Below are 23,204 nucleotides of genomic sequence, written 5' to 3' on the forward strand. Positions count from 1 at the left end.
TTTTGTCATGGAGACAATTCCTTTTGCTTGCAATCTGCTTGCAAAAAGGCGGCTTGTGCCGTTATCTTCGGTCTTCGGGGCCCACGCAACACGAAGGAAGCCAAAGGAATTCTGACTCCGAGACACGTCGCGGCCATCTTACAAATCTGCAGGGGTGCTGGATCACCACCTGTGTGTATGGGTGGATTCTGGAGACTTGGGCTGGTCCAAACAAGAAAACATTACTTAGATAAGGATCATCTGACTCGAGCCCAATTTCCAGAATCCCATCGAGCTTTCGTTCAATTGCACCCACCTCATTTCACACGTCGCGATCTGGTGTTTTTGGACGAGGATGAGCGACCACCATGGGCACGACTACAACGCCACCGATGCGGCGGTAGGAGGGCGTGCCGAGCAAGATAGGCTGCTCGGAGAGCCAGAAGCAGAAGCCGACGCCGCGCCGCTGCCACCACTACCGCGGCAGCGCCGGCAGCGACCAGGACACCGGACAGCCTTCTCGACCACCTCCATCAGGTCCATCGCCAGCATTCATGTGCCCAAAGTCCACGATGGCGACACCATTGTCAACCTGCTATGCGCCGTTCTCCTGGTCGCTTCGTCAGCTGGTGGCTTTTTCGTCATCCCCATGACCCGGCTGGTGGAGGATGCCGTCTGCCACCAGCACTATGAACAGATGCAGAGCGTCGACTCTCCCATTGACGAAACCATGTGCAAGCTAGAAGGCATCCAGTCTAAAGTGGCTTTCATCTTTGCCATGTACGAATTGGTCCAAGCGATTTGTGGATTTGTTGCCGCATTTCCCTGGGGAATTGCTGCCGACCGGTAAGCTGAGCGCAAGCCCTGCGATTTTCTTGTCTGGTCGTTCAATTGCTAACTGTGGCTTTTCCAGGCTCGGCCGCAAACTGGTTGTTGGTCTTGCCATCACGGGTATGGCCCTGGCCAGCTTGTGGATTATGATGGTTCTTGCTTGGTATACAGTGATCCCTCTTTGGGTTATGTATCTGGCCGGCGGGTTTCATTTTGTCGGCGGCGGCAACGCCATGATATCTGCCTCCTTACTCAGTATGGTATCTGACGTGATTCCCGAGGAGCGACGGTAAGACTGATGGCAACATCTCCTCCACGTCCTCACTGGTCCCCAGCAACTGACAGGGTGTGCACAGAGCTGTGTCTTTTATGCGCTTTCACGTGGCCGCCATTCTCGGCAACTTGGTCTCGCCAGCACTTTGCTCTATCATGATGGCGCAAACGGGCCCTTGGCCCTGCATGTGGGTGTCTTTGGCTCTTCTGGGCACGGGGACGGCAGCCTTCATGTTCATCCCCGAAACGAGCTCGCACAAGCAGCAAGACGCTCAAGACGCGTCGGACCACCCGGCTGGCTTCAAGGCCCACGTCGTGCACATATACGACCGCCTCCTGGAATCCGTGTCGATTGCGAAGTCTCCCTCCGTTATCATTCTCCTGGTGACGTGCACGGTCTCGATCCCCACCATCGTCGCGGTTTTACAGTTCCTGGTCCAGTTCATATCGAAACGCTACCACATGTCCATCGGCGACACGGGCTACGTGCAGACGGCCTACGGCATCGCCCAGGTCTTCCAATCGCTCATCGTCCTGCCCTACATCTCCAAGGCCCTCCTGTTGGAATCTACGCCTTGGCCGTTCAAGATGAAAGACGAGAGGATGAGAGACCTGTGGCTGGCCCGATGGTCCTACGGCGTGCTGATCATCGGATTCCTCTGGATGGGCGCGGCGACATCACTGGCCTCTTTTGTCGTCGGCCTGGTCGTTCTGTCGCTCGGATCCGGCTTCAACTCGATCACCAGGAGTCTCATGAGTCTCTACGTGGACCCCGAGCATCGCTCCCGCCTGTTCAGTCTCGTGGGCATGGCCGAAGTGGTCGGGTCCATGTATGGACCGCCCATGCTGGCCGGCCTCTTCGCCCTGGGTATGCGCCTAGGCGGAGGCTGGATCGGTCTGCCATATTGGGGCATGGCAGGCCTGTGTCTGTTAGCTGTTAGTGCCCTTGCGTTTGTTAGGGTGCCTCGGATTAGAGTAGAGGAAGACACCGCCGAGCATGCACAAGAAGAGGCGCGCTAGAGACTTGCCGCGGCCTGCATATAACTTGTCATCACATACGATATGGTGTGGAATCTTGCTTTGTTATTCTGGTCCAGAGTAATGGATCCGGCCAATGCAAGCAGTCATAGAACCTAGTTGCTGGTTTCATAGTATTTTTGGACATAGCGGCGTTTGGATTAGACAGTTTCAATCGGTTGAGCACAATAAACTGTAGTAGTTGGTTTACCAGCTCAGTGAGACCTTCAAGCCACCGCCATGTGATGTTCCATGCAGATTGTTCGCCAAAAGAAGATAGTATCTGATATTACCGCAGCCAGCTGAAATAACGGCTACTACGATCGGACAAACAACGCCTCAAATATCTTGTATTACGTTGTGGTCTGCAACTTATTCGCACCTCTCCTCTCTTGACGCTTGGTTATCCGCTTGTCTGGGGAAGCCGAGGATGGTCTACTGATGCGAAACAAGCAGGCAGGACACCGCCCCCACGATAGACTAGCAGCAAGCCCTAAAAGAATAAGGGAGATAGTGCATAATCTGACTCTTGATATCCCATTACTGTCCGCATGACATAGGTCAACCAAGGCGGTTGGTGGGTGTTGCGCAGCCTGATACGCCACGCGATGAAGTGCGTTTCGGCGGTCAGCTCTCCTTCCTACTTATTGGCTGTGTGCATGCGTGCAGCCGTGATGATAACGCCGCCATCTGCCATCGGTTGCACTACGTATGCAGCCTGGCTCTCATCGGGGAAAGGTTATCAGCTGGGGTTGGGGGTCAAAGAGGGTTCGCTAATAAAAACGTGCAGACGTATGCGGGTGATAAAGCAACAAAGAACTTCTTGCTTTTAGTTGATATGCAGTGTAATTTGAAAAACTCACTTGATTTGCAACACATCTGCCCCAGGCACAGAGTAGAGATAAGAATGGCTCCTCATCAGAAGATTATAATGGCAGGCATCCTGGTTCGGACTTCAGCCAGCCGGGGACGGACATCATGTGGTGAAGTCCAGGCTGTTGTCGGAATATCTTGGCGAGCTCATTCGCCGCGAAACAAACTGTCCACAGGAGCGGATCGAAGAGACCACCGTTTGCAGTCGCGATTAGCATCATGACAGCGGGACGGGCAGCAGATTGTAAGATGGTAGCGTGAATGCGTCTGATCGCTTTGGAACAAGGATGTCAACTTATGTTCCTCTGCTGAACATGATCGGGCTTGCTTTGATATGCAGAGCAGTATGTACGGAGTACACAGCATGCACACTGACTGGTAGATCTGGGGTTGCATTATGCATCGTTGTCTCCGTGTAGTCTGCCCGGCTATGGCAACCTTAGCCCACATGACAGAGATCTAATGCGACTGTACGAGTCCATATTCGTGGTCATATTCGATTATGTACTCTGTGCATGGTCGCCATGCCACATAACGCCAAGACTAATGAGGAGATTAGCCCATCGTTCCAGCGTAGCATCTACTTCAAACATGGCTAGATACTTGCATCGGTCGGCTTTAGTAGTATGTCTACATATAGGAACTTAGGCGCTAGGGTGCTAGGCTTTCTAGGCAAAGTGAAGCCAGCAGTCAAACCATTGGTGGTCCACTGGGGGGTGTAGACCCGAATTCCGACTATCACCACCTCCATGGTCGCAACCCCCTTGGCCCCAAGCAACGCCCACATCCTTGCGGGTTTAACGCGGGGGCGAGTAGGCAAGCAAGCCACTCGCTAGTGTCTGGCAAGAGGGCCTTTCGGTACGCCGGAATCTCGGGATGTCCCCGGCGAACCGGTGGTTCCAGTGAATGTGCAAAGCACTCCGTACTGCATGCAGATACGCCCAAGTTGCGGCCAAAGGTGACGGTGGCGCAGCTGCAATCCAATAATCTCCCGACTTCCGGCGATCTAGAAGTCGGGGATCAAGCCGTGAGCCGAACCAGTTGGTCCGGCAGCGTCAGCTATTGGGCCAGTAAGCGCGGCCCATATTGCCCATCCATCTGGTATCGGCGGCAGAAAGGCTTTATTTCGGCCACAAAGGTAGTCCCTGAATAGTCGATTCCTTGTCCGGCAAGTTATGAGCTCGGTCTGGGATCTTGCTTGGGGAGTGCCATGGTGATCATTGCGTGTTCTGGCCTGCTCCTCCCACCTCCCCTCCTGGTTAGAGGGACTAATCAGCATACGTCTCCGATCCATGCGGTTGGCATATCAGACAGCCATCGATAGCTGGCACCTGGATAGGCCGCCAAGGGTCGCATGATGTAGGATCAAATCGTACTGTGTTACCGAGATAGGCGGGTTATTCGACTGCTCTGACAGAAGTTTGGTGTCAAGCCAGCTAAAAACACGTGCATAATATCATGTGCTGGCGCTCGGTACTTTGGCTGGCATTTGGAGCCCGTACGACTCATCGTCTGGGGAGAATCTCGGATACTGCTCGGAGACGCAATGCTTGCCTTCTGAGGTAGGTGGTATTGACGAGACTGTGCTTTTCTTCTGGATCTGCAAGCATCAAGGATGGCACTCGATGCAATCTGTATGCAGGTCGATGAAAGGGGAATACGGAACGGGAAACATGTCAAAATGCCTAGGGCTGTACTTTAGTAGCTCCCAGTTCCGTGACGAAGAAGGGGGTCAAACGACTTGACACCCGGTCTCTCCACCCGATTTAGTACGCAGCTAAATCTCGCAGCGGTAATCTGATTGATGTGTCACTTTTCATGGTCCCCAGATGCTTCGGGTAGCTCTCATTTGTTTCTTTCAAGCAACCGAATGTCTTCCCCCGAACCAGTCACGGCAGGTTCCGTATTCAGGGAGCGTTGCTACGGCCCGGGGCTTTCACACCTAAAGGCACAAGCCCTACAGCATGGTAGGTACATGATGAATCTGGCATTGCCCGTCCTCTGGTTGGTGAAGCTTGAAGCCCGGTCGGTGGGTATTCCTTGGTAATGATCCTTCAACCATCAAGGACCAACGATTTGCGTATGGATCGGCAACCACATAATGCCATCTTCGTTTCCATGCTGGGAGCTGCCCTGCAACGAATCAGGGATCGCTATTAGAGGGCAGTCCAACATGATGCGCATAACTGAGTTTGGCAGCATAGCATTGCGTGGACCCGGGGCAACGGTCTGGTGTGGCAGAGCTCACGATCTGACGACAAGGTTGCAATCACAATAGTAGCACATTGGGGTAGCCACGCTGAGACGAGGGTACCGCCTGAGGTCCTCGATGAAGATGAGCTTCGTAATGCAGCAACCGAGCGGGGAGGCTATACTGCAATGGCACCACGATACAACAACCAGCCGTTGTCACTTCCCCAAGTGCTGGTTCTGACCTATAAATACCACGACAGCCATATGTGTTTTCTGCTCGTGTTTCGCGATCATTAAGCCCGACAGCTGCGTGTCAGCCTCCCAAAAAGGCACGAAATAAATACCTAAGTCAGGGTTTCCAGTATCACTTCCATCGTCCTCTCTTTTGCTACAACTGTTTCCATCCAATACAGTCGACCTCTTCTCTCACCCAACCATACCCCCACAAGAAGTCCACAACATGGCTAAAGGGGCTAGGCTCTATACGAAGCCGCAGAGATATCAAAAAAACACCGAGCCAGCCGATCAGTCCGACCAGTCCGATCAGTCCCGGGCACAGGCGACCGACGGATCCCAGGATAGTACAGCTAATCCATACACTCGCCTTATCAACGCCGAACGCGAATGTCACAATAAATTCGCCTGCTGGAACTGCTTAACACTGAAGGGCCTATTCGAGTTCGAGCCCGATCAGATTATCAAAATAAGGCGAATGGACCTGCCCGATCGCCCAGTGCAGACACTTCGGAGAGTATGCTTCGACTGCGGCATCAGTATTGGTCTCTACAGGCCTGGAGACGTCATGGCACGCAGTCAGACAAAGGCCGACTGCTGGGTCTGCGACTGCCCCAGAGCTCATGACAAAACGGACAATCTAATCGGCGACCAGTGCATCCAATGTGACGACTGCGGCATGGCGCAACCCTTCAGTACGCCGGACAACACCCAGAACCGGCTCACCGACATCGTCTCGATCTTTCCACTTCGTCGAGCCAAACGATTCGTAACGGTCCCTGATACCACCGAGCAAGTACGGAAGACGTCTATCCCATTCCTCCTGTGCTCAACGCCGACACCTGATCCCTTGTCCCCGTCATACCAGTACTCAGATATGGCTAGCGAGTTTGAGGCGGGCTCGTGGAGTAGTGGGCAGTAAAAATGCCAACTCATGGTCAATTCTTTCTTCTACATATTTTTGTTTTGTAATTTCTTCCGATCTCTCGTTCCTGTTTACGTATTCTCCTATATCGAAAGTGCATGACTCACGTTATCGCTGCCATAGGCAAGCGAGTTCATGGATACCGAGTGTTGTTGTAAGGGATATAAATCAACCCCCTACCTAATTGCTAGAATATACCCAAGTTAATCCTACATTTTCATGCATCGTATTAGCAACAGTGTATCATTATAGACATCGGGAAGTCCTTTTCATCTCGGCATTTCTTACCGTAGAACTGTCGATGCTAAGAACTGGGTTGATTGCAGATGTAGTCTCACTTCTCCTATTTCTCCTGAAGCAACTCGAAGCAGCTTGAAAACGACAAGTCATTTACAGACATGTCATGACCCCACAGAAGTAACAATCGCTTAGAAATCGCTACGTGACACGTCTTAGAGGACAAAATCTGGGTAGGTCCCTGGGGAAAACAAAAAAGTGCGTTCAGGATCAGTTGGCAGACCTCTTAATGCCTGCTGGCTGGAATGTCGGGCATTTGAATCACCTGCTTCAACAGTTCCCCATTAGTCGTCACGTAACATTCAAATCCACTTGGACTGGTCGAGATAAAGAGAAGATGCTTTATCAGTTCTCAAATATCCGTCAGTGCGTCGAGGATATTTATGCCAGTACACTCTTCACGCTTTGCTAAAAGTATGGTGCGATCGACGTGTTCTGGACCGCCAACCCCATCTGTTTACACCCTGGTGATCTACTGTTACCATTGTTCTTAGAAACCACCAGGCGCCTAGAGCATATTTCAGCCCAACTATCGCTTCGAAGTCTCCCAGAAATGGTAGTCATTGGGCATCAAGGCAAGGTACTTGAGCCCTTTGAATTGAATTGTCGCAAGATGCCAAGAGTAAGCAGCGAAACTGAGATGTGACATAACGGAGGGGAGGGGAGGCCCAGAACGAGATGAGTGTAGAAGCCTTCTATGTGCCCAACGACCAATCTACTTGTTTGCCAAATATATTCGAATGATGCATGGAACTTCGAGAACAATTCGCTTGCATACCGCGAGAATGGGATTCGGGTCACAGGGGTGGCTGCTCGCCAAGGGGGCAAGCAAACATCGTGCGCGGCAGCTTACTACAAGGATAGTTCCAAGCAGTTCCAACAAACAGATGATTGGCGTTACCAGAGGTAATGCACCCGTCATGTTTGCTCCGGACCCCGTGACCAGCGGATTCGAACATTTGTCAGCTCGGACTCTAGAGAGGGGGATATTATAGCAGCATGCTTTCACCGTATTATTCCAAGCAGCCTAGTCGTGGGAAGAAAGAAGGCAATGCGCGTGTATTGGTACCCAGAAGTCTCGAGACTTATACTCTCGCCCGTCTAAGTGGGCTCGAGGGGGTTGATAGCAATGATGATACAGCAAAAAGAGAAGTCGCTTCCACCCCCATATAACGAGACAAAGCCCCCCCTCACATTTGCCATATCCAAATCATCTACCTCCACTTGAAAGAATGCCCAGTCTGACAAACGAAGTGGTATAGTTATACATGAAGAAGGGAATGTGGTGTTACAGGAAGAAAATAAGCAGTCTCGAGGCAGCGACGTTCGCCTTAGTTGTAACCAGTGCGGCTACGTCCCCTCTGAGTCTCCTCCTGGCTGCCGGTGCTGTCGGCAGGGCTTGAACCACCACTTCCTGAGGTCTGGTCTCCGGAATCAGGCATCTTGGAAGGAGCTGTGTGAAGTTCTGAGACTGGTATTCCTTAGTAACTGATCGTGTTTTGCTGATGAGCTCCGAGATTAGACCGTCTGGAGTCTAACGGGGAGACTTACCAGATCCAGGCACAATAAGGATTGGCAAATCGGGAGCTCTTTCTTGATTTTGTCGTAGTATGGCGAGGTAGTCTTGGTTGTTGAAGTCTAGGGTTCCGCGTTCAGCAGGCCGCTCCTTGGCTGTCTGGCTAGATAAACACCTGGGCCGAAGAGTTTGTAATTGGATCGTGAATAAGAAAGTGCTTGATGGGGAGTGAGTAACAGGAAGCTTGAAGTGGCTTTGTTTTGTTTTATATACCTCGCAAGCGACTTGCGACTTGCTGGAAACCTCCCCATCCCCCGTGTTGGCACGTGAATGGCATGATGATACGATGCAGCACCTGAAGGCATAGCCTCAGCCCTATGGCATGCTGTTTCTATAATAATACTTGCCCATCTTTTGATTGTCGCAATCTTCAGAGGGGCCGGCGAAGGACTTGCGGCCCAGCCGGGACTTGGCCTGGACGTATGGTTACCACGCCGCAGGGGGCACGCCATAGGATTGCGAGCCTGGATGTATGACTCCCACCCGTGGAGGAGTCCTACATCGCGGGAAGCAGGACCCAACAGCTTCAGTTGGGCGGCTTGGACGGCGCTATTCCCCACAGATACCGACTGCGCCGTTTGCTCGTCCACGTTCGAGACCACATTGCCAGCCGATATTCCTGTGCGGCACAGCCTTGGGGTCCTTAACATTGGCCATGATGTCCATGCCCTCGTCTGCATCCGGAGGAACTGTGAAGTAGAGTGCAGACACTGGAATAAGGCACGGGAGGAGGCGACGATAATAGATGCCAACGGCGCAGGCGGCCACAGGCTTGCCTAGGTGGTGAATGCAAGGTGTTTTGGTCCTTCCAGGCGATTTGAAGAAGTAAGCATGTGCCTCCATTCCGTCCAGCTTCAATGCCTGGCCGTGGGGGCTGACGGTAGGCAGAATACTGCGCCTCGGACCTTGTATTGATCCTCCGCGGCACAACCGGGGCAGGCAGGCGGACGGCATATGATAATCGAGCTGAGTAAACGAGCAGACATTCTGCTCAAATGCTCTTGTGCGGCCCAGCATGCAGGCCGCTTCCTCAGCAGGCCAACCCAAAGTATCCGCATTCGCTCTCCTTTTTCATCTCCGATTGCCGTCGTTCTGGAACTTGCTGCCAACAACGACAGCTTCGGCCGAGGGAAGATGAGCCACCATGTCCTTGTTACAACTCGCCAATGAGAAGCCCCTGTCGAGCCTGATGTCGTCAGACGACACGAGGCCCTCCTGGTCCCAGATCCGATCGGAGCCCTATGGCAACTCGAGTGTCCGATTTAGCTCGGTTCGGTCTTGAGTTGAATGGAAAGGGCAACGATACCATAGCTTACCTCGGCGCTCAGCTCCTCACCCCTACACAGCTGACTAAATGCCTACAAAGGATCAACAACCTTCGTCAGATTGGGCGTGTTACACGGCTTCATCATCCTGCGCTGCAGTCCACAGCGTGCTTTTCTCGAACACGCCAAGAAGAGCTCGCACGCCTCATGCGCATGCGTTTTGATCCTGTCGGGGTGTTGTCCGTTGTGCAGAGAGTTATTTCGGGACCGTGGTTCATAGGTCCGATCTTGGCTAGGCCTGAGGCTCCGATGGAGAGCCAGGCCTGGCGGGATCTTGCGGCACGTACTAGGTCCGACGAATGGTATACGATTGGCGTCGGTTACATGTTGCGGCCAAAAGGGGACAAACCAGGGTTTTCATCCTCGGCTATAAGTTGATGATGGATGAGATGACGGTCAATCCTAGCGAATAATCAACGACATAGAGCACCTAATTTGGTTGGCTCTATCCAAGAGAGACGGACTTTGCAACCTCACTTCCCATGACCTCATCCGATATGACTGGGCACACGGGTATTTCCGCAGCTCCCTATTCGACAGCATAGTCATGTCATGCGACTCGATGCAAGGAAGTGTGATTAGGCATATCTGACTCGATACCCACTGGACATCCCAAGGCCCCCAACTTCTATTTTTAGTCCATAATACATACTTGCCTGTGTGTCATCAAAGAACAAGAATCACACCGAGTAACTTATCTTCGTCGGTCTTATCTAGAATACTACAAAGCGAAATATCTTCTTATCTTCTAGCGAATGAAATAGTGCAGGCGAGCGCCGCGCTGACACACAGCCCATCGAGTACCGAGAACAGCGATCTAGGATCGGCTCCTGAACCCAAGTCACGTCTTTCTAGACGCTGAACCAGAGACAGCGATAGAGTTTCTCCTCAGCCATGAACCGCATCGGGTGATCGCTATGCGAAGGGCGCTCCCTTTTCGACGTCGGGGTTCAATAGTTGGGCCACCGTCGTTACGCGCCCAGCTCGCAATTGCCGGGCTGTCTTTTGGATATATCGGCGTAGGGTCCGAAGTAGCTATGGATTGCCTTGCTCTTCAATTTGATAGCTCATCCAATGAGTGAATATGGGGGGATTGAGGCAAGTATACTCCCCCCCCCCCTATATTGAAACAGCTATAACTATCGATCCAGCGACTCGATTCAACTCGGTCAAAACGGAATCGACGCAGCCGCCTCCCCTGAGCCGAGTATGCTATTAAATAGGCCTGTGAAGCCCTCAGGGACGTCTACAGGGTGGTCCGCGTTTTGTTGTATACGTCGCGTCTGTTGTCGTCGAAAGGCGGGTGCTGCGTCACGGAAAGGGGCAGAAGGGCAGGGTAAAGTGGCGCCTGACCAGCTGCCCACGCCAATGCCGAAATTCATCTGTCGTCGATGGAAAACGAAATATGCTTGTCGGCGATGAAGTGAGTCAGATCTAGGGCTGGTGTTTTGTGAACAATCTGTCGAGCATGCCTGACCACCAGACCACAGCAGCAGCAGCGGATTTCCCTCAGGGGGAAATCACCTTCGATCGTTTCGAACAAGGACAGTACGTCTAATCTCAGTGAAGGAGACGACGAGTTAATTATTCCTGTCAATATTCTTTCACTTGTATTCACTCTTGTTGGCGTCTGAAGAGTCACTCTGTGCGTATGCCTTCGGCCAGGCCAGTCCAACTTACTTTCTCTCACTTTTCCTTTCTCCCTCTCTACTTGCCCTCTTTCTCTTCTCCAACCCTTATAAATATTGATCAGCCTGTACTCAAGGGATTCGTCTTCCAGGCTGCAGGCTGAGAGAATCGACCGCCTTTCTCTCCTTGCCCATACAGCACGAGCCATCAAAAAGCCCAGAACAACAAAGGGACAGTATCTTGCCGGAAGGTTCCAGACTTCGAAACAGGTATGTATTTGTGTGATTTGGATATCTGATCCGTCTTCGATGATCTTGGGTCGTTCTGGTAAATTCCCACGCCCTCACCGGGAATTTCACGACGTGCCCATCTGGCAGTAACTCATCCTTTATCTGTCATGCATGCCGAAAACTGTTTGAGGACAGACGTTTGCTTTTTTGGTTATCGCCTTCGTCGATCCTATCTCCACATTTCCTGACGTTGTAGGTGAATATAGCCGCGTACTGTTGCCATGAACACTCATAAGACCAAGAAGCAGTTGCCCAGTTCACCGCTGGGTCGTATGAGCGTCAACAAACACAGATACCCCAGTCGTCCTTCCACAACCAGTTGGGTAAGAAGACAGCTCTTGACAAAGCTTGCGTAGCCGCAGCAAACTAACCGTTCAGGCTTCTCATCTGACCGCCCCCAAGCTCGGCATGTCTTCCTCATCAGAAGTCTCTCCTTCCGATTCCATCTCTCAACGTGGCAGAAACGTTGAAAAGATGCAGGAGAGCACTTCTCGTGAGGGCTCTCGTCCTAGACGTTCCGGTTCCCTGCTCTTGAGCCAGATGCTGGATACGGTTGATGGCCTGTCCTTTGTCAAGAACTGCGAACCTATCGACCATCTGCCCCATTTCCGACTCAGCTTGAAGTAGGCACAATGGCCCATGAATAACATGAGTGACACGGAGACTGATGAGATTGCAGTGCGGATCGAAAACTGGAGGAAGAGCAGCTGGAAGAGTCGCTCGCCCTTCTTCCGGATGAGCTGAGTCGAGCTCAGATCGCGGCACGAGAGGTGCCCGGGGATCAGGTCCCCAAAACTCACGGCCCTGATGGCCCTGGAAGCAGCTTAGATGGCGCATCTGACTATGAGCCACGCGGGAGTGCTATCGGCCAGACTTCTTCATCCAATGGTGGAAGCACGAGTGGTGTTTCGGGAGCTCCTACTGGCGAATTCGACGGTAAGTTCCCGGACTGAGAATCGTCGTCAATCAATCTACTGACACCTATCTACCATGTAGACCCCGTACACCCACATCCTGGTCTACACATAGAGCCCGGCGACGACGAATACCCGCCCGGTCCCCCGAGCTCGCCCGAGCACTACAGCAACCGGTTCTTCGAGATCCGCAAGTCCAGCCTTGCGGGATATGGTGCGTTCGCCTCCCAAGATCTCGGATGGGGCCAGAAGATTCTGGTGGAGCCCGAGCTGTTCCGTGCCGATCATGTCTCCTTATACGATGAGTTCGATAAGTTGACTGAAGGCTCTCAGCAGGCATTTGAGCGCATGACTGCTCATAGCAAGCAGTCTGGGTTCGACAAGACCACATCGATTTTTCGCACAAACAGGTATGTACAATGGTTGCTGTCGGATCCTGTCCTTGGGATTGAAAGGGGGAAGAAAGAACAAGGTGCCTAAACTAACACGGTTCCTTTCCCTAGTTTCAATGTTGGCGAAGGCCAGGCTGCCATCTACCTGGTGGCTGCCCGATTCAACCACGCATGCAGACCTCGCAACAACGTCATGTACAGATTCGACCACGAGAAGCGCCGCATCATCCTCACCACTACCAAGGACGTAGACGCCGGAACCGAGCTGACTATTACGTATGGGTCGTCTCGGGAGGAGTTCTACGCCCAATGGGGGTTCGTTTGCAAGTGCGGTGGATGCGTGCCTTTGTCGGACGAGGAGATCGCTCGTCTCACTCCAGGTACCGACTGGAACTAATACCTGTACAACAACAGGCTATGGCTTGTTCAATTTCGCAGAGCGTGGGTTATTTCGATGGGAAATGGTTCTGCAACAAACGCGTTGAGTTCACAAAGAGAGTCAACTGGAGGGCCGAGATCATGGCCCTACACGGGTCATGGAAGTCGCCTCGCTGCACTCCTCTAATTATGCCTTGCGTTCTTGCTTTACTGCAACCAGTATGTTTCATATCTTCGTTTCTTAATGGACACTGACACTCATTATCATGTAAATGAATCCGTCTGTGAATGAAAACAAGCGATGCAGTGTAGGCCCATATGGAAATCACCAACATTTCCATTATTAGAAGGAAGTTTCAGATAGATACGAAAGCACAGCGGCCAGTTGAGCAGCCGTGTTTATTGTTATTGCTGTGATCTAGTGCCTAGCGTCTTCCATTTTGAAGCATTATCCGGCGGCGCAAGCCCAAACGTGGGCGGTGTGTATGCTTCCAACTCGCCGGGTCTAGTATGCTGCGCCTCCAGCTCCCTCATTTCTGAACCTGGAGCTGGAGACGGGCACGGGGACGCAGTCATGACATCGTGGTTCCGCGACGAAGCAGCAGCAGTCGATGCCGCCGATGAAGACGCCGACGTCGATGATTTAGACGACATGCCCAGCAGTTTGAATGAAGGTCTTGGTTGATCGGCCTTTATCCTTTGCTTCTTTTGCCATGAATAAAAATATATAAGACCGACCAGCACCAGCGCCAGTGTCGGGCCCAGAATCGCCCCTACCACCCAGGACGGCACGTAGGAGCCTGGAGGTAACTGTGTGGTTTGGCTGCTCGCTGCACTCGTATCTGCCGGTTGTGGAGTGGTAGGTGACGCAGTTAGATTCGCTATAGACCCCGTGGAGGTAGGCGAGGAGGGTGCGGCCCCGGAAGAGGTGGGACGAGTTACCGCGATGGCCATGTCGAATTTGTAGGCTGGGTTGGGGGCCATCCCGCTCGCGTCCACGCTCTGCTTGAAGTAGCAGTTGAGGTATCCGTAATTCTGCGTCGAGTCGTAGGCCACGGCCACACACTTGGTGGGGTGGTCCTTGTTGTACTGGACGCACTTGTCTATGCAGTTGCCCATGCTGGCGGCCTGCACCTCGAGCAGGCTGCCGGGAGCATAGTACTGTCCGCAGCGCACCAGGAACGGGTTTCCGGTGCTCCCCTCGGCCGAGTACACGGAGCCCAGCTTGCTGCAGTCGTCGGCGGCGGTGGGCAGGTTGGTGGCGACGGCCGAGTCCAGGATAAAGTCTTGGGTGACGGCAGGGGCCAGGGCCTTCTTGGGCCAGCAGTTGTTCGGGTTGCCCGAGTTTCCTAGGGCGTCGAAGGCGAAGCCCAGACATTTGGGGTGCCAGGAGATGCAGATGTCCATGCAGTGGGTGAAGTTATTGGCGGTGACCTGGGCGAGGTCCGACTTGGGCATGTCCACACCGCAGGCCACCTTGAAGTCCACGGTGCCGCCAAAGACGGTGCCATCCGCCGCCGGACACGGGTCGCGCGATACCGAGGCGCGCTCTCTTATCCGTTGCACAAATCCTGAAATGGGCAGGCCAGTGTCAGTGTATCTGCCCGTTGACTACATATGTCCTCCGCGAACCAAGCACTTACCAGCCATTATGATGTATATGCGCCCTGTTCTAATCGAACGTCTATTCAAATATGCCCGGATTCGAGATGAATTCCAAGGCCGGCTGATGGCATGCACAAGGAAGAAAGCAAGTATCGCTTGAATCCTGAACGGACTGCGGTGTATGTATGTATACCAGCCGTGGATCCCCCCCAGACGAAGCCGGACAGATGCTTACCTCCAGACACGGCGGATCTCACGATCTCAGCCCCCTTTGGCCCCCGGTTAGCAGACAACATGACACTGCCTTTGTAATAGGGAATAATTTGGGGGCTACGGGTCCTTGTCGCGTAGGTAGAAGGGCCATTGGCCAGAAGCGGCGAGGTGAGCAGCCCATGTTCCATGCGGGCATCGTATACAATGTGGCTCTAGCAGCTGTGCCTCAAGACTGTGCCTGGCCAGAACCCGGCCTGGGCCCCACCAACCTTTTCAGCCCTGCAGCCCCACCACGGCGGTCTTCGCTTCGCGTCATAGCTTTCCAGTGGTGAACGATTCTTATTATCGTTATTATTTATTATCATTACTACCACGTCAAAGTCCAATCTCACCTAAGCAACACGCGAGGTCTGTTTGGATAGGGATTCCGGCCATACACACGCAAAAGTACCCATACGCATGTCCACCCCTGCTGCATAATCTCCCATAAGCCTCCTTCTGTCGTTCTTGATCCCAATCATCGCGACGAGCCAGCCGCACCGACATCATCGCACGCCCGCACCATGCTCCGCCGACCCCCTACCACCCTCACCCTCACAAGCGAGGACATAGCAACCTACGAGGACCGCCGCGCCGCCCAGCTCCAAGAAGCCCAGCTCCAGGCCCGGAAGCAGGCCCAGGCCCAAGCCCAAGCCCAGTTCGGCCCGCGCATGCAAGCCCTCTACTCGTCCCCGCGCGGCCGCCTGCACCGCGAAACCACCCCGCGCCTCGCCGCGCCCTCGTCGCCGCTGCATCGGAGTCAACACCAACACCAGCACCACCAGTACCAGCAGCAGTCGTCCCCGCTGCACGCGACGCCCGACGTGCCCCAGGGCGGCGGCGGTGCTCTCTCCTCCCCGCCCGAAGCCGACGCGAACGATTGGGGGTACGGTAGTCCCGAGGAGGACGAAGAAGAGGAGGACGAAGACGATGATGAATCTGACGAGGGGGAGCCGTCTGTGCTAGACCAACGTGGACAGCGCCTGGCTGCGCAACGGCTCGCGCAGCAGCAACAACAACAGCAACAACAACGTCAGCAGCAGCTAGACACGTCGGACGTGGAAGAACAGTATAATGACGACACCGAAGAAGACGAAGACGAAGAGATGGCCGACTACGACCCCGACATGGCCGGCGCCATGCAATCCATGCCGCGGTCCATGCGCCCGCCGCCTGCCGCCGCGACGAGGTCACGGGAAGGCAGCGCAGGGCCGCCCGCCAGCCGGCGGTCGCGAGAGCCGTCCGCACCGGCGGCGAACCTGGCTGCGACGCCCGCGCCGTCCAACAACCACGCCACTGTCACGCCCGTCAATATGGGAGCCGCTGCGGTAGCGGCAGGGATGGCGGCCACTGCGGCGGCATCGCACATTCCGCAAGCGCCCAGCAGGCCTACGGCGGGTGCGAATAGGGCACCCGGTAACACGAGAGCCCGGGCGACGCGCGGAACGGCTGCTAGCGCCGCGGCCGCGTCGGCGCCCACGACACGGGGCTCGAGGACGGCCGGGGGCGCGGGGGCGGGTTATGTGAGCACGCGGGGCGAGGGGCGCATGACCCGGAGTCGCGAGGAGCGCATCGGCGTTTCTGGTGCTGCGGGGGCTGCTGGTTCGAGGCGGACAGCAAGAGGCGGGTGAGAGAAGAATCCCCTTCCCAAGGGAGATCCCGGAGCGGTCTTTAGCGGCGTGCTTGACTGCGTCGACCAGCCAGCGGATATTTACAGGCATCAGCCACGCAATCGGTTTCCATGGTTTCTGCCTGTACTAAACGTTTCCTACGCGACGACCATTGGGCTCGACACAAACCCCTTCCGGCCTACAAACTTATCATGCGTCCAGCATGAGGTGATAGGGATGGCCAGTAGACAGGCAATTATCTAGTCTAGCCAGGGGCGGCGCCCATGATACAAAATCTGCGTATCGACCAAGGGGCTTAGAGTTAGGTTCGACACGACCATATCTAGAACTCCAGCAGCGCGGATCCCAGAAATTGGATGCTTTGGCAAAGTGAAATAGATAGGCAGATTGGACGGTAGCAATTCACTTCACGTAACCAGTCGATCTCAGAGCAGGGGGTGGACAAACGATAAGACCCCCCTGTGGCCAAATACAAGCAATCATTCCCTTTGGTTGGGAATTCGGTTTCACTGGCATTTTACAGAAACGGAGGTAGCAATATATCGCATGTTGACCAAGCGCCTAGAGCTGCGAAAGCATGCTCCCCATCCAATCCGGGTGTGGATCGATTCTGTACGGGTGTAAACCCATTGCGCAGAGACACCCCCTTTAGCTAAGGGATGGGTTGGCACCGATGGCGCTATGTGTATCTATTTTATGTACATAACTCGCTCGCCTGGGAAAAGCTAGGCCATCGACGGCCGCCTCCAACTAAAATCAATCGCAACACCTCGTCTTTGGCCCGTCCCCTTTTCTTGTCCCCAGTGTGGCCATTCAAGCCACACACCACACGGACACACATGATTACGTGAGAAGCGGGAATCAGGCGCAAAAGCAAACGATAAAAATGACCTGGAAAGTCAGAAACCAAGAGAAGGGGGGAAACGAGAACGTGTAGAAAGGCAATGCTTAATTTTATTGCAATTATGCCATTTCCTACCCCTCCAAGAACGCCATGCTATGCAGTTATGGTGCGTGCGAGAAACCGAGAATCCATCGCTCCCCATATTTTCATCCGAGTTGGGGAGTCATCATCAATGATCAAAACGAGGAAGACGGTTCGTTACACTGGACGTGTATTATGTAATGTATTTGTGTTTTCGGGGCAAGACCAAAAGTCGTCGCAAGTCGCAGAGTCGGTATATACCGCCAATCAAGCCTTACTGCGGCTGAGAAGACGCAGAAGGCTTGACTTTGATCTTGATTTTGGACTTCGTAGACGACAAGAGGGAAGACGGCTGGTTATTAGAGGGCGGTGCCTGATGCGGAGAATGCGCCGAGGAAGGAGCAGTCGTGTTTCCTCCCGACGGGAGCGACGTGCGACCAGCCGAAGGTAGGGGCCTACGATCGTGAGATCCGCCGCCACCGGAACCACTACTGGAGCCACCACCAGGAGTGCTGCCAGGCAGTGGCTTCCTGATGGGTTTGATGCCGCTGCCATTGTTGGTACCGCTGAGAATCTTGGCCGATGAAGGCTTAATTGTCTGCGTGGGGCGCATCGGCGGTGACGGAAACGAGTTGTTCGTAGGTGTGGACGCATTGGACACATGTGGCGACTGTGACTTGCTGTGTTTCGAGAAGCCGATGGAGCCTGCACGGTGCTGATTCTTGGAGGATTGATGGTGCTGGCTCTTGCTGCTGGCACGAATCGAGCCGGCATCCGGAGTAGCTGTTCTCGGGGGCGTTGGTTTGCGCTTGAGCTTGTCCCAGCCCTTGAACTTGACTGTGACAACCTTGGATCGCTTCTGGAAAACATGGGCCGGGAAACCCTTGGTGTTAAGCTTGACAATCTTCGTCGGTCTCGGGGACTCGCTGGGCTCGTTACTTGCCCTCTTCAACGACTTCGGGAGTTGTGGAGCAGAAAGGGAAGCGGGAGAGTTGCCCCCACTGTTCCTGCCGATGGGCGCCGGAATCTTAGCAACTGGTCGCTCCTTTTGCTTGAAGACACTATCCTTTGGCTTAGATGAATGCTCCTTTGGCTTGGACGAAAACTCCTTTGGTTTGGACGAGTGCTCCTTTGGCTTGCCTGGTAGACCATCCTTGGGGCTATCTCTGGGTTTGACAGACTGTTCCCTGGGTTTGACAGATTGCTCTCTGGGCTTGACCGATGGCTCTCTGGGCTTGGCCGACTGCTCTCTGGGCTTGGCCGACTGCTCTCTATTCTTGATTGGATTGAGTTTGATGGAACCCGATCCATCTTTTGGCTTGCCAGATTCATCCCTGGGCTTTGAGCTACTAGGCACTTTGGATGGCTGTGATCCAACGGAGGGAAGAGCCCTGCGTTCAGAAGAGGATGACGGCAACGCTGAGCTTGCCGGCGTGGCGGGAGTCGCCGGTGCCGTAGCAATGGAAGCAGAAGACTTCGGGGGCTTCTCCACACTGGGACGAGGGGCGTGCACCGAGATACTGTCGCGACGAGCCTCCTTGTGAGCCTCCTTGACTGGGCTGACAGATTTCGGCTTGGGTTCTGGCCGGGAAGCCGACACAGTGACGGTTGGGGCGGATTTGGGTGTGGGCTTTGGGGCAGATTTGACCACAGCGGGAGCTGGTTTTGTTTCGCCGGGACTCGCCTTCACGACCACGGGAGGCAGAGCACTTGCAGATGGAGAAGCTGCTTTGACTGGGCCAAGGCTCGGGTTCCTGTTGAGATTCAGGGTAATTGTGCGTTTGGGCGCTTCTGGCTTTGCAGTCATTGCCGATGGGGGTTCTGCATAGGACTTGTACTTTTTTCGAGACTGCGTCCGGAAATGGCGATGGAAATTCATCGATAGCTGTAGTTCACGATTAGACAATATAGCAAAGGAAAGGTCTCATGGGGGTGTTATTTACCTTATTGCGCTGCTTCTCGCCGCGGTGAGCAGTCCAGAAAGTTGGGTACTTGAAGTTGAGTGTGAGTTGGTCATCCTCTTCAAAGAGAATGGAGCATAGATCCAGCAAATTCCTTCTTTCGGCGACCGACAAGACAGGGGAATTCAAACCATTCCAGATGACCTCTTGCATAACAGCATCATCCTTCGTCTTCTCTTTCAACGCACTCAGAGCCGTACTGAGGTTTTCGCGACGAGCCTTTGCTTTCTGCTTGGCTTCAAGGGCTGTATCATCAACGATCAGGCCGTCATTACCGGCTGGCGAATCCTTGTCGGGGTCCTCATGTTCGCCTATGGCGATGCTAGCCAGCCCACGACAGAATATCTTGAACAGCTGGCTTCGCACAAACGGCGACGAATCTGTAGAAATCACGGATAAAAGGAACCGCAGGAACACCGGGTGTGACATGTGCCCCAATTCCACCATTGATTCAAATCCTTTGATGCGGACCGTATCGATGGTCTTGTCCTGTAGGTACTGAACAAAGACAAGAGGGTCTGTTGGTATGACCTTGGCCTTCATCATCTGGCACAAGGCATCAAGTGCCGCAACTGTAAAACAGTTTTGATACGAAGGAGAGTACTCGTCCATCCTACGATACCGGTCGATCTCCTCCAACGCACGCTCTTTGAACTCCTGTGGCTCTTATCGACAACAACGTCTCCGTCCTCGTCCTCATCTCCATCGCCGAAAGACATCGACATTGAGATCGATGTCTTGCTTTTCTTCTCATCAGGTATCTGGCATGTTGCCAAAGCCTTGATGAGTCTGCAGATGTAGAATTGGTCCGAGAAGCAATTCTCCTCGTTGTTGTTGTTCTGGATTTGTTCCAGGAGGAAGCGGCGAGCCTCCCAGGGCATTTGCCATCTCTATCCCGCACTTTCGCCACCGTCTCAATGATTGCGCATTGGATTAGGTACGACTGTTTATTGAAGAAATCATTCGGCTTTGGCATATACGTCCCTTCTTGGCAGTAGAAGTACTGGAAGACTTTCAGGAGATGTTTCAGCCCAATGCGTTCGGCCGGGCCATCTACAGCATGAAGCTGTAGTATCGTTGCTGCCATGGTTCTTATGCCATGGAAGTACCGCGAATCACGCAACGTCCTTGTCAGAATAGTTGAGGCTAGAGGATGTGCCCCGTTCTTGTGCGAAAGCAACTCCATGTACCCCATCGAGTCTTGTTGTGCCACAACGTCCCTGTCTTGTTGCAACTGGGAGACATACATGTAGGGCTGCATGTTCGTCTTCATAGTGCAAACCCATTCGAAATCAGCGTCCATACGAATCCACTCGTAAGACTCCTGGTCCATTTGGGTTTCCTGGTCCTCGTTCCAATCGTGGAGGCCCCATTCTTCCACGTCATCTTGGCCTTGGAGGACATCACCAAGAGAATACAGAAGCGCAGCGTCCTCTTGATTCTCTTCGGTATTCTTGTTGGTATTGGCCGCGATCTGTCGATCTCTCTGACGTCGACTTCTTTTGAGCCGTTTGTACTTGGTGTTGTAGGGGATCTCGAACTTGATCGACTTCGCTGTGTCTTCCTTAATTTCCACTATGTGCTCATAAGGCGTGCCATCAGCCTCGTGAATCCTTATTGTCATTGGCCCGCTGAAGCAATGCTGCAGCTCACCAGCCCAAACCGAGTGAGTTTCCTCCAAGACGTCACCCCAGAAAGCGTTCTTGTCCAGAGCCCGAGCTTTGTGAGCAGCAATATCCTGGACTTGCCGAATCGTCATCTCTACACAGAGCCGCTTCTTGTTGAACTTCTGATAGACGTCGAAACGGGGACATCCGGAGCCGAAGATCCACTGATTCCAGAAGCTCTCGAGACGAGTTTGCCCTTGTTTCTCGCATGCCTTGCGGAATGGTTCTGAAGCCAAAATCTCGTCGCCCTGGTCGCCAGATGTGTTTGCTTTACTAACCATCTTGTTGATCAACCGCACGATTGGTGCTGAGCTAGATGACTTGCTGAGACGACGATCCAAAATGAAAAGTACGAGAGGCGCTTTCAGGTCCATGAAATCTACTTCAAAATCGCCCAGATGCAGGTGTTCACCCAGTGTGTGTAATGAAGGGCGATTCATGTCCATCTCGATGAGCTGATCGGCTCTCGACTTCATCGAAAACCTGTAGTGGTTGTTGCCACAGATGAACTTCATGAAGTAGTCTGTCATAAACCAGGCAATGCCTACCACCAACCAGACATCTGCGCTAGTGTTCGGAATGATGTTGATACCGAACCACTGACACGCCAGCGAGTGAACCAGGAGACGAGTATATTCAATCTCGGTGTCGATAATCTCCCGCGGGTAGAGCAGCCGCGTACTGGCTATAGAGAAGCCACAGAGGGGAACGCTGTTCGCAACCATGTCATCTACGAAGCAAATTTTGTAGTTGTCGAAAGGATAGCGACCAAAATTCATGGCAAATTGATCGATTGCAGTGACGATAGCAGCGCAAGTGTTCCTGACTTCTTCGGCTCGGCCAGGCAAACAATAGCCATGGACTTTGGTCGCATTAGAACCAAGTTTGTTATCATCTTCCTCAGTTCTAAACTCGGACCATAGGTCAACGTGCTCGAAGGGCCCAATGGTGAAGCCGATATGCCGAGCAGCCTTGTTGTGACACTCGAAGGTCATTGTTTTCTTCGTCTCGTCATCTGAATCGAGGGTCTCATCTTCCAGTTTACCCGAGCAAACAGCTGTCAGCTCGAGCAGCTTGTCTTCTTCGGTGAAAGCGTCGCCGCGCCGCCGTGGCTCATCTTCGCCAAGTTTCCGTTTGCGATTGCCGTTGAGCAGGCCACCGGCTGGGGCAACAGGTGCCCGCTGGAACGCATCTCCAAGGGTTCTTGGAAATGTGAGAGAAATCTTCCAACTGGACCGGCAGCCAGGGTCATCTATACAGGGAAAGATGCACGAAGCTATTCCGGGCTCGACCGAGTGTTGTGTGTATATGGGGGTATCTTGAGTCAGCCTCGTCGACGCCAACAAATTGCAAGCCGTCCCGGATGTTGCGCAGGGCGAATGGAATGGTAATCTTATGGAAAAGCTTTCCGTTCATATCTTGTAGATGCTTATCAGCCGGATCTGGTTTCTGCTTGTGCTCAAGAGGCGCATCTCGCAGCTTTATCAAGCCGGCTTGTCGATCCTTAAGTGATGGGAGAGTGACACGAAGGGAGCCATCCAGCGGCGTGCACGAGTTGTCCTTCTCGTGATCTGTTGCAGACAGCTCCTTCCGTCGGCGGTGTAGTAGTGAATGCATGCGACGTTTGCGGATAGCCCATTGCTGCGCGCCCCATTCAAAGGCCGCCGGCGTGTCGGCAGCCTCATAGGGATCTTCGTAGACGGCCTTCGCCGTACAGCCGCTGACTGTAATCTTGTCGAGATCGATGATACACTGTCGCGCATCGATGAAGACCTCGTCGAGTGAGTCGTCCGTTACACTAATGAAAATATCGGCCCGTCCCTTGATGGACTTCTCGCGCAAGTCGAAGTCCAACCATACCTGCTCCCTGAACACCGAGTACGGGTGGACCGGTGTATCCTCGATCGGAGGCTCGCCGGAAGCACCGAGGTCGCCATCCTGCGCGGGCACCTGATCCGGCTCGATGATAGCGCCAGGCATCGTCAAGGCAGTCGGCGCGTTACGAAGACCGCAATCGAGTATCGGAGACGACGTTCA

At 53.6% G+C, this 23,204-nt stretch overlaps 7 protein-coding genes across 7 annotated transcripts; 4 read left to right on the plus strand and 3 right to left on the minus strand.

Moving 5' to 3' along the window:
* Window positions 1–334: 334 nt before the first annotated feature.
* Window positions 335–2,103, plus strand: PG998_011282 (major facilitator superfamily transporter; the record flags this gene model as incomplete). The annotated part of the gene is made up of 3 exons (XM_066878098.1): window positions 335–825; window positions 893–1,099; window positions 1,167–2,103. 3 exons carry the CDS (start codon window positions 335–337, stop codon window positions 2,101–2,103), a joined length of 1,635 nt encoding a protein of 544 aa, XP_066727152.1.
* A 3,523-nt stretch (window positions 2,104–5,626) lies between these two features.
* On the plus strand, window positions 5,627–6,322 carry PG998_011283 (uncharacterized protein; the record flags this gene model as incomplete). Its single annotated transcript, XM_066878099.1, has 1 exon — window positions 5,627–6,322. One exon carries the CDS (start codon window positions 5,627–5,629, stop codon window positions 6,320–6,322), a length of 696 nt encoding a protein of 231 aa, XP_066727153.1.
* Window positions 6,323–7,953: 1,631 nt separating this feature from the next.
* On the minus strand, window positions 7,954–9,041 carry PG998_011284 (uncharacterized protein; the record flags this gene model as incomplete). Its single annotated transcript, XM_066878100.1, has 4 exons — window positions 7,954–8,093; window positions 8,174–8,313; window positions 8,542–8,612; window positions 8,769–9,041. 4 exons carry the CDS (start codon window positions 9,039–9,041, stop codon window positions 7,954–7,956), a joined length of 624 nt encoding a protein of 207 aa, XP_066727154.1.
* A 2,875-nt stretch (window positions 9,042–11,916) lies between these two features.
* PG998_011285 (uncharacterized protein) lies at window positions 11,917–13,145 on the plus strand (the record flags this gene model as incomplete). The annotated part of the gene is made up of 4 exons (XM_066878101.1): window positions 11,917–12,065; window positions 12,122–12,378; window positions 12,439–12,766; window positions 12,860–13,145. The coding sequence occupies 4 exons, from the start codon at window positions 11,917–11,919 to the stop codon at window positions 13,143–13,145; spliced, it is 1,020 nt and encodes a 339-aa protein (XP_066727155.1).
* Window positions 13,146–13,531: 386 nt separating this feature from the next.
* Window positions 13,532–14,776, minus strand: PG998_011286 (uncharacterized protein; the record flags this gene model as incomplete). Its single annotated transcript, XM_066878102.1, has 2 exons — window positions 13,532–14,697; window positions 14,770–14,776. 2 exons carry the CDS (start codon window positions 14,774–14,776, stop codon window positions 13,532–13,534), a joined length of 1,173 nt encoding a protein of 390 aa, XP_066727156.1.
* A 731-nt stretch (window positions 14,777–15,507) lies between these two features.
* PG998_011287 (uncharacterized protein) lies at window positions 15,508–16,614 on the plus strand (the record flags this gene model as incomplete). The annotated part of the gene is made up of 1 exon (XM_066878103.1): window positions 15,508–16,614. The coding sequence occupies one exon, from the start codon at window positions 15,508–15,510 to the stop codon at window positions 16,612–16,614; it is 1,107 nt and encodes a 368-aa protein (XP_066727157.1).
* A 1,199-nt stretch (window positions 16,615–17,813) lies between these two features.
* PG998_011288 (Transcription initiation factor TFIID subunit 2) lies at window positions 17,814–23,147 on the minus strand (the record flags this gene model as incomplete). Its single annotated transcript, XM_066878104.1, has 5 exons — window positions 17,814–19,424; window positions 19,483–20,046; window positions 20,145–20,339; window positions 20,402–22,370; window positions 22,426–23,147. The coding sequence occupies 5 exons, from the start codon at window positions 23,145–23,147 to the stop codon at window positions 17,814–17,816; spliced, it is 5,061 nt and encodes a 1,686-aa protein (XP_066727158.1).
* Between the last annotated feature and the right edge of the window lie 57 nt (window positions 23,148–23,204).

Source organism: Apiospora kogelbergensis, assembly GCF_038363985.1.
Source record: "Apiospora kogelbergensis strain CBS 113332 chromosome Unknown utg000007l_segment0_segment0, whole genome shotgun sequence".
Lineage (NCBI taxonomy): Eukaryota > Fungi > Ascomycota > Sordariomycetes > Amphisphaeriales > Apiosporaceae > Apiospora > Apiospora kogelbergensis.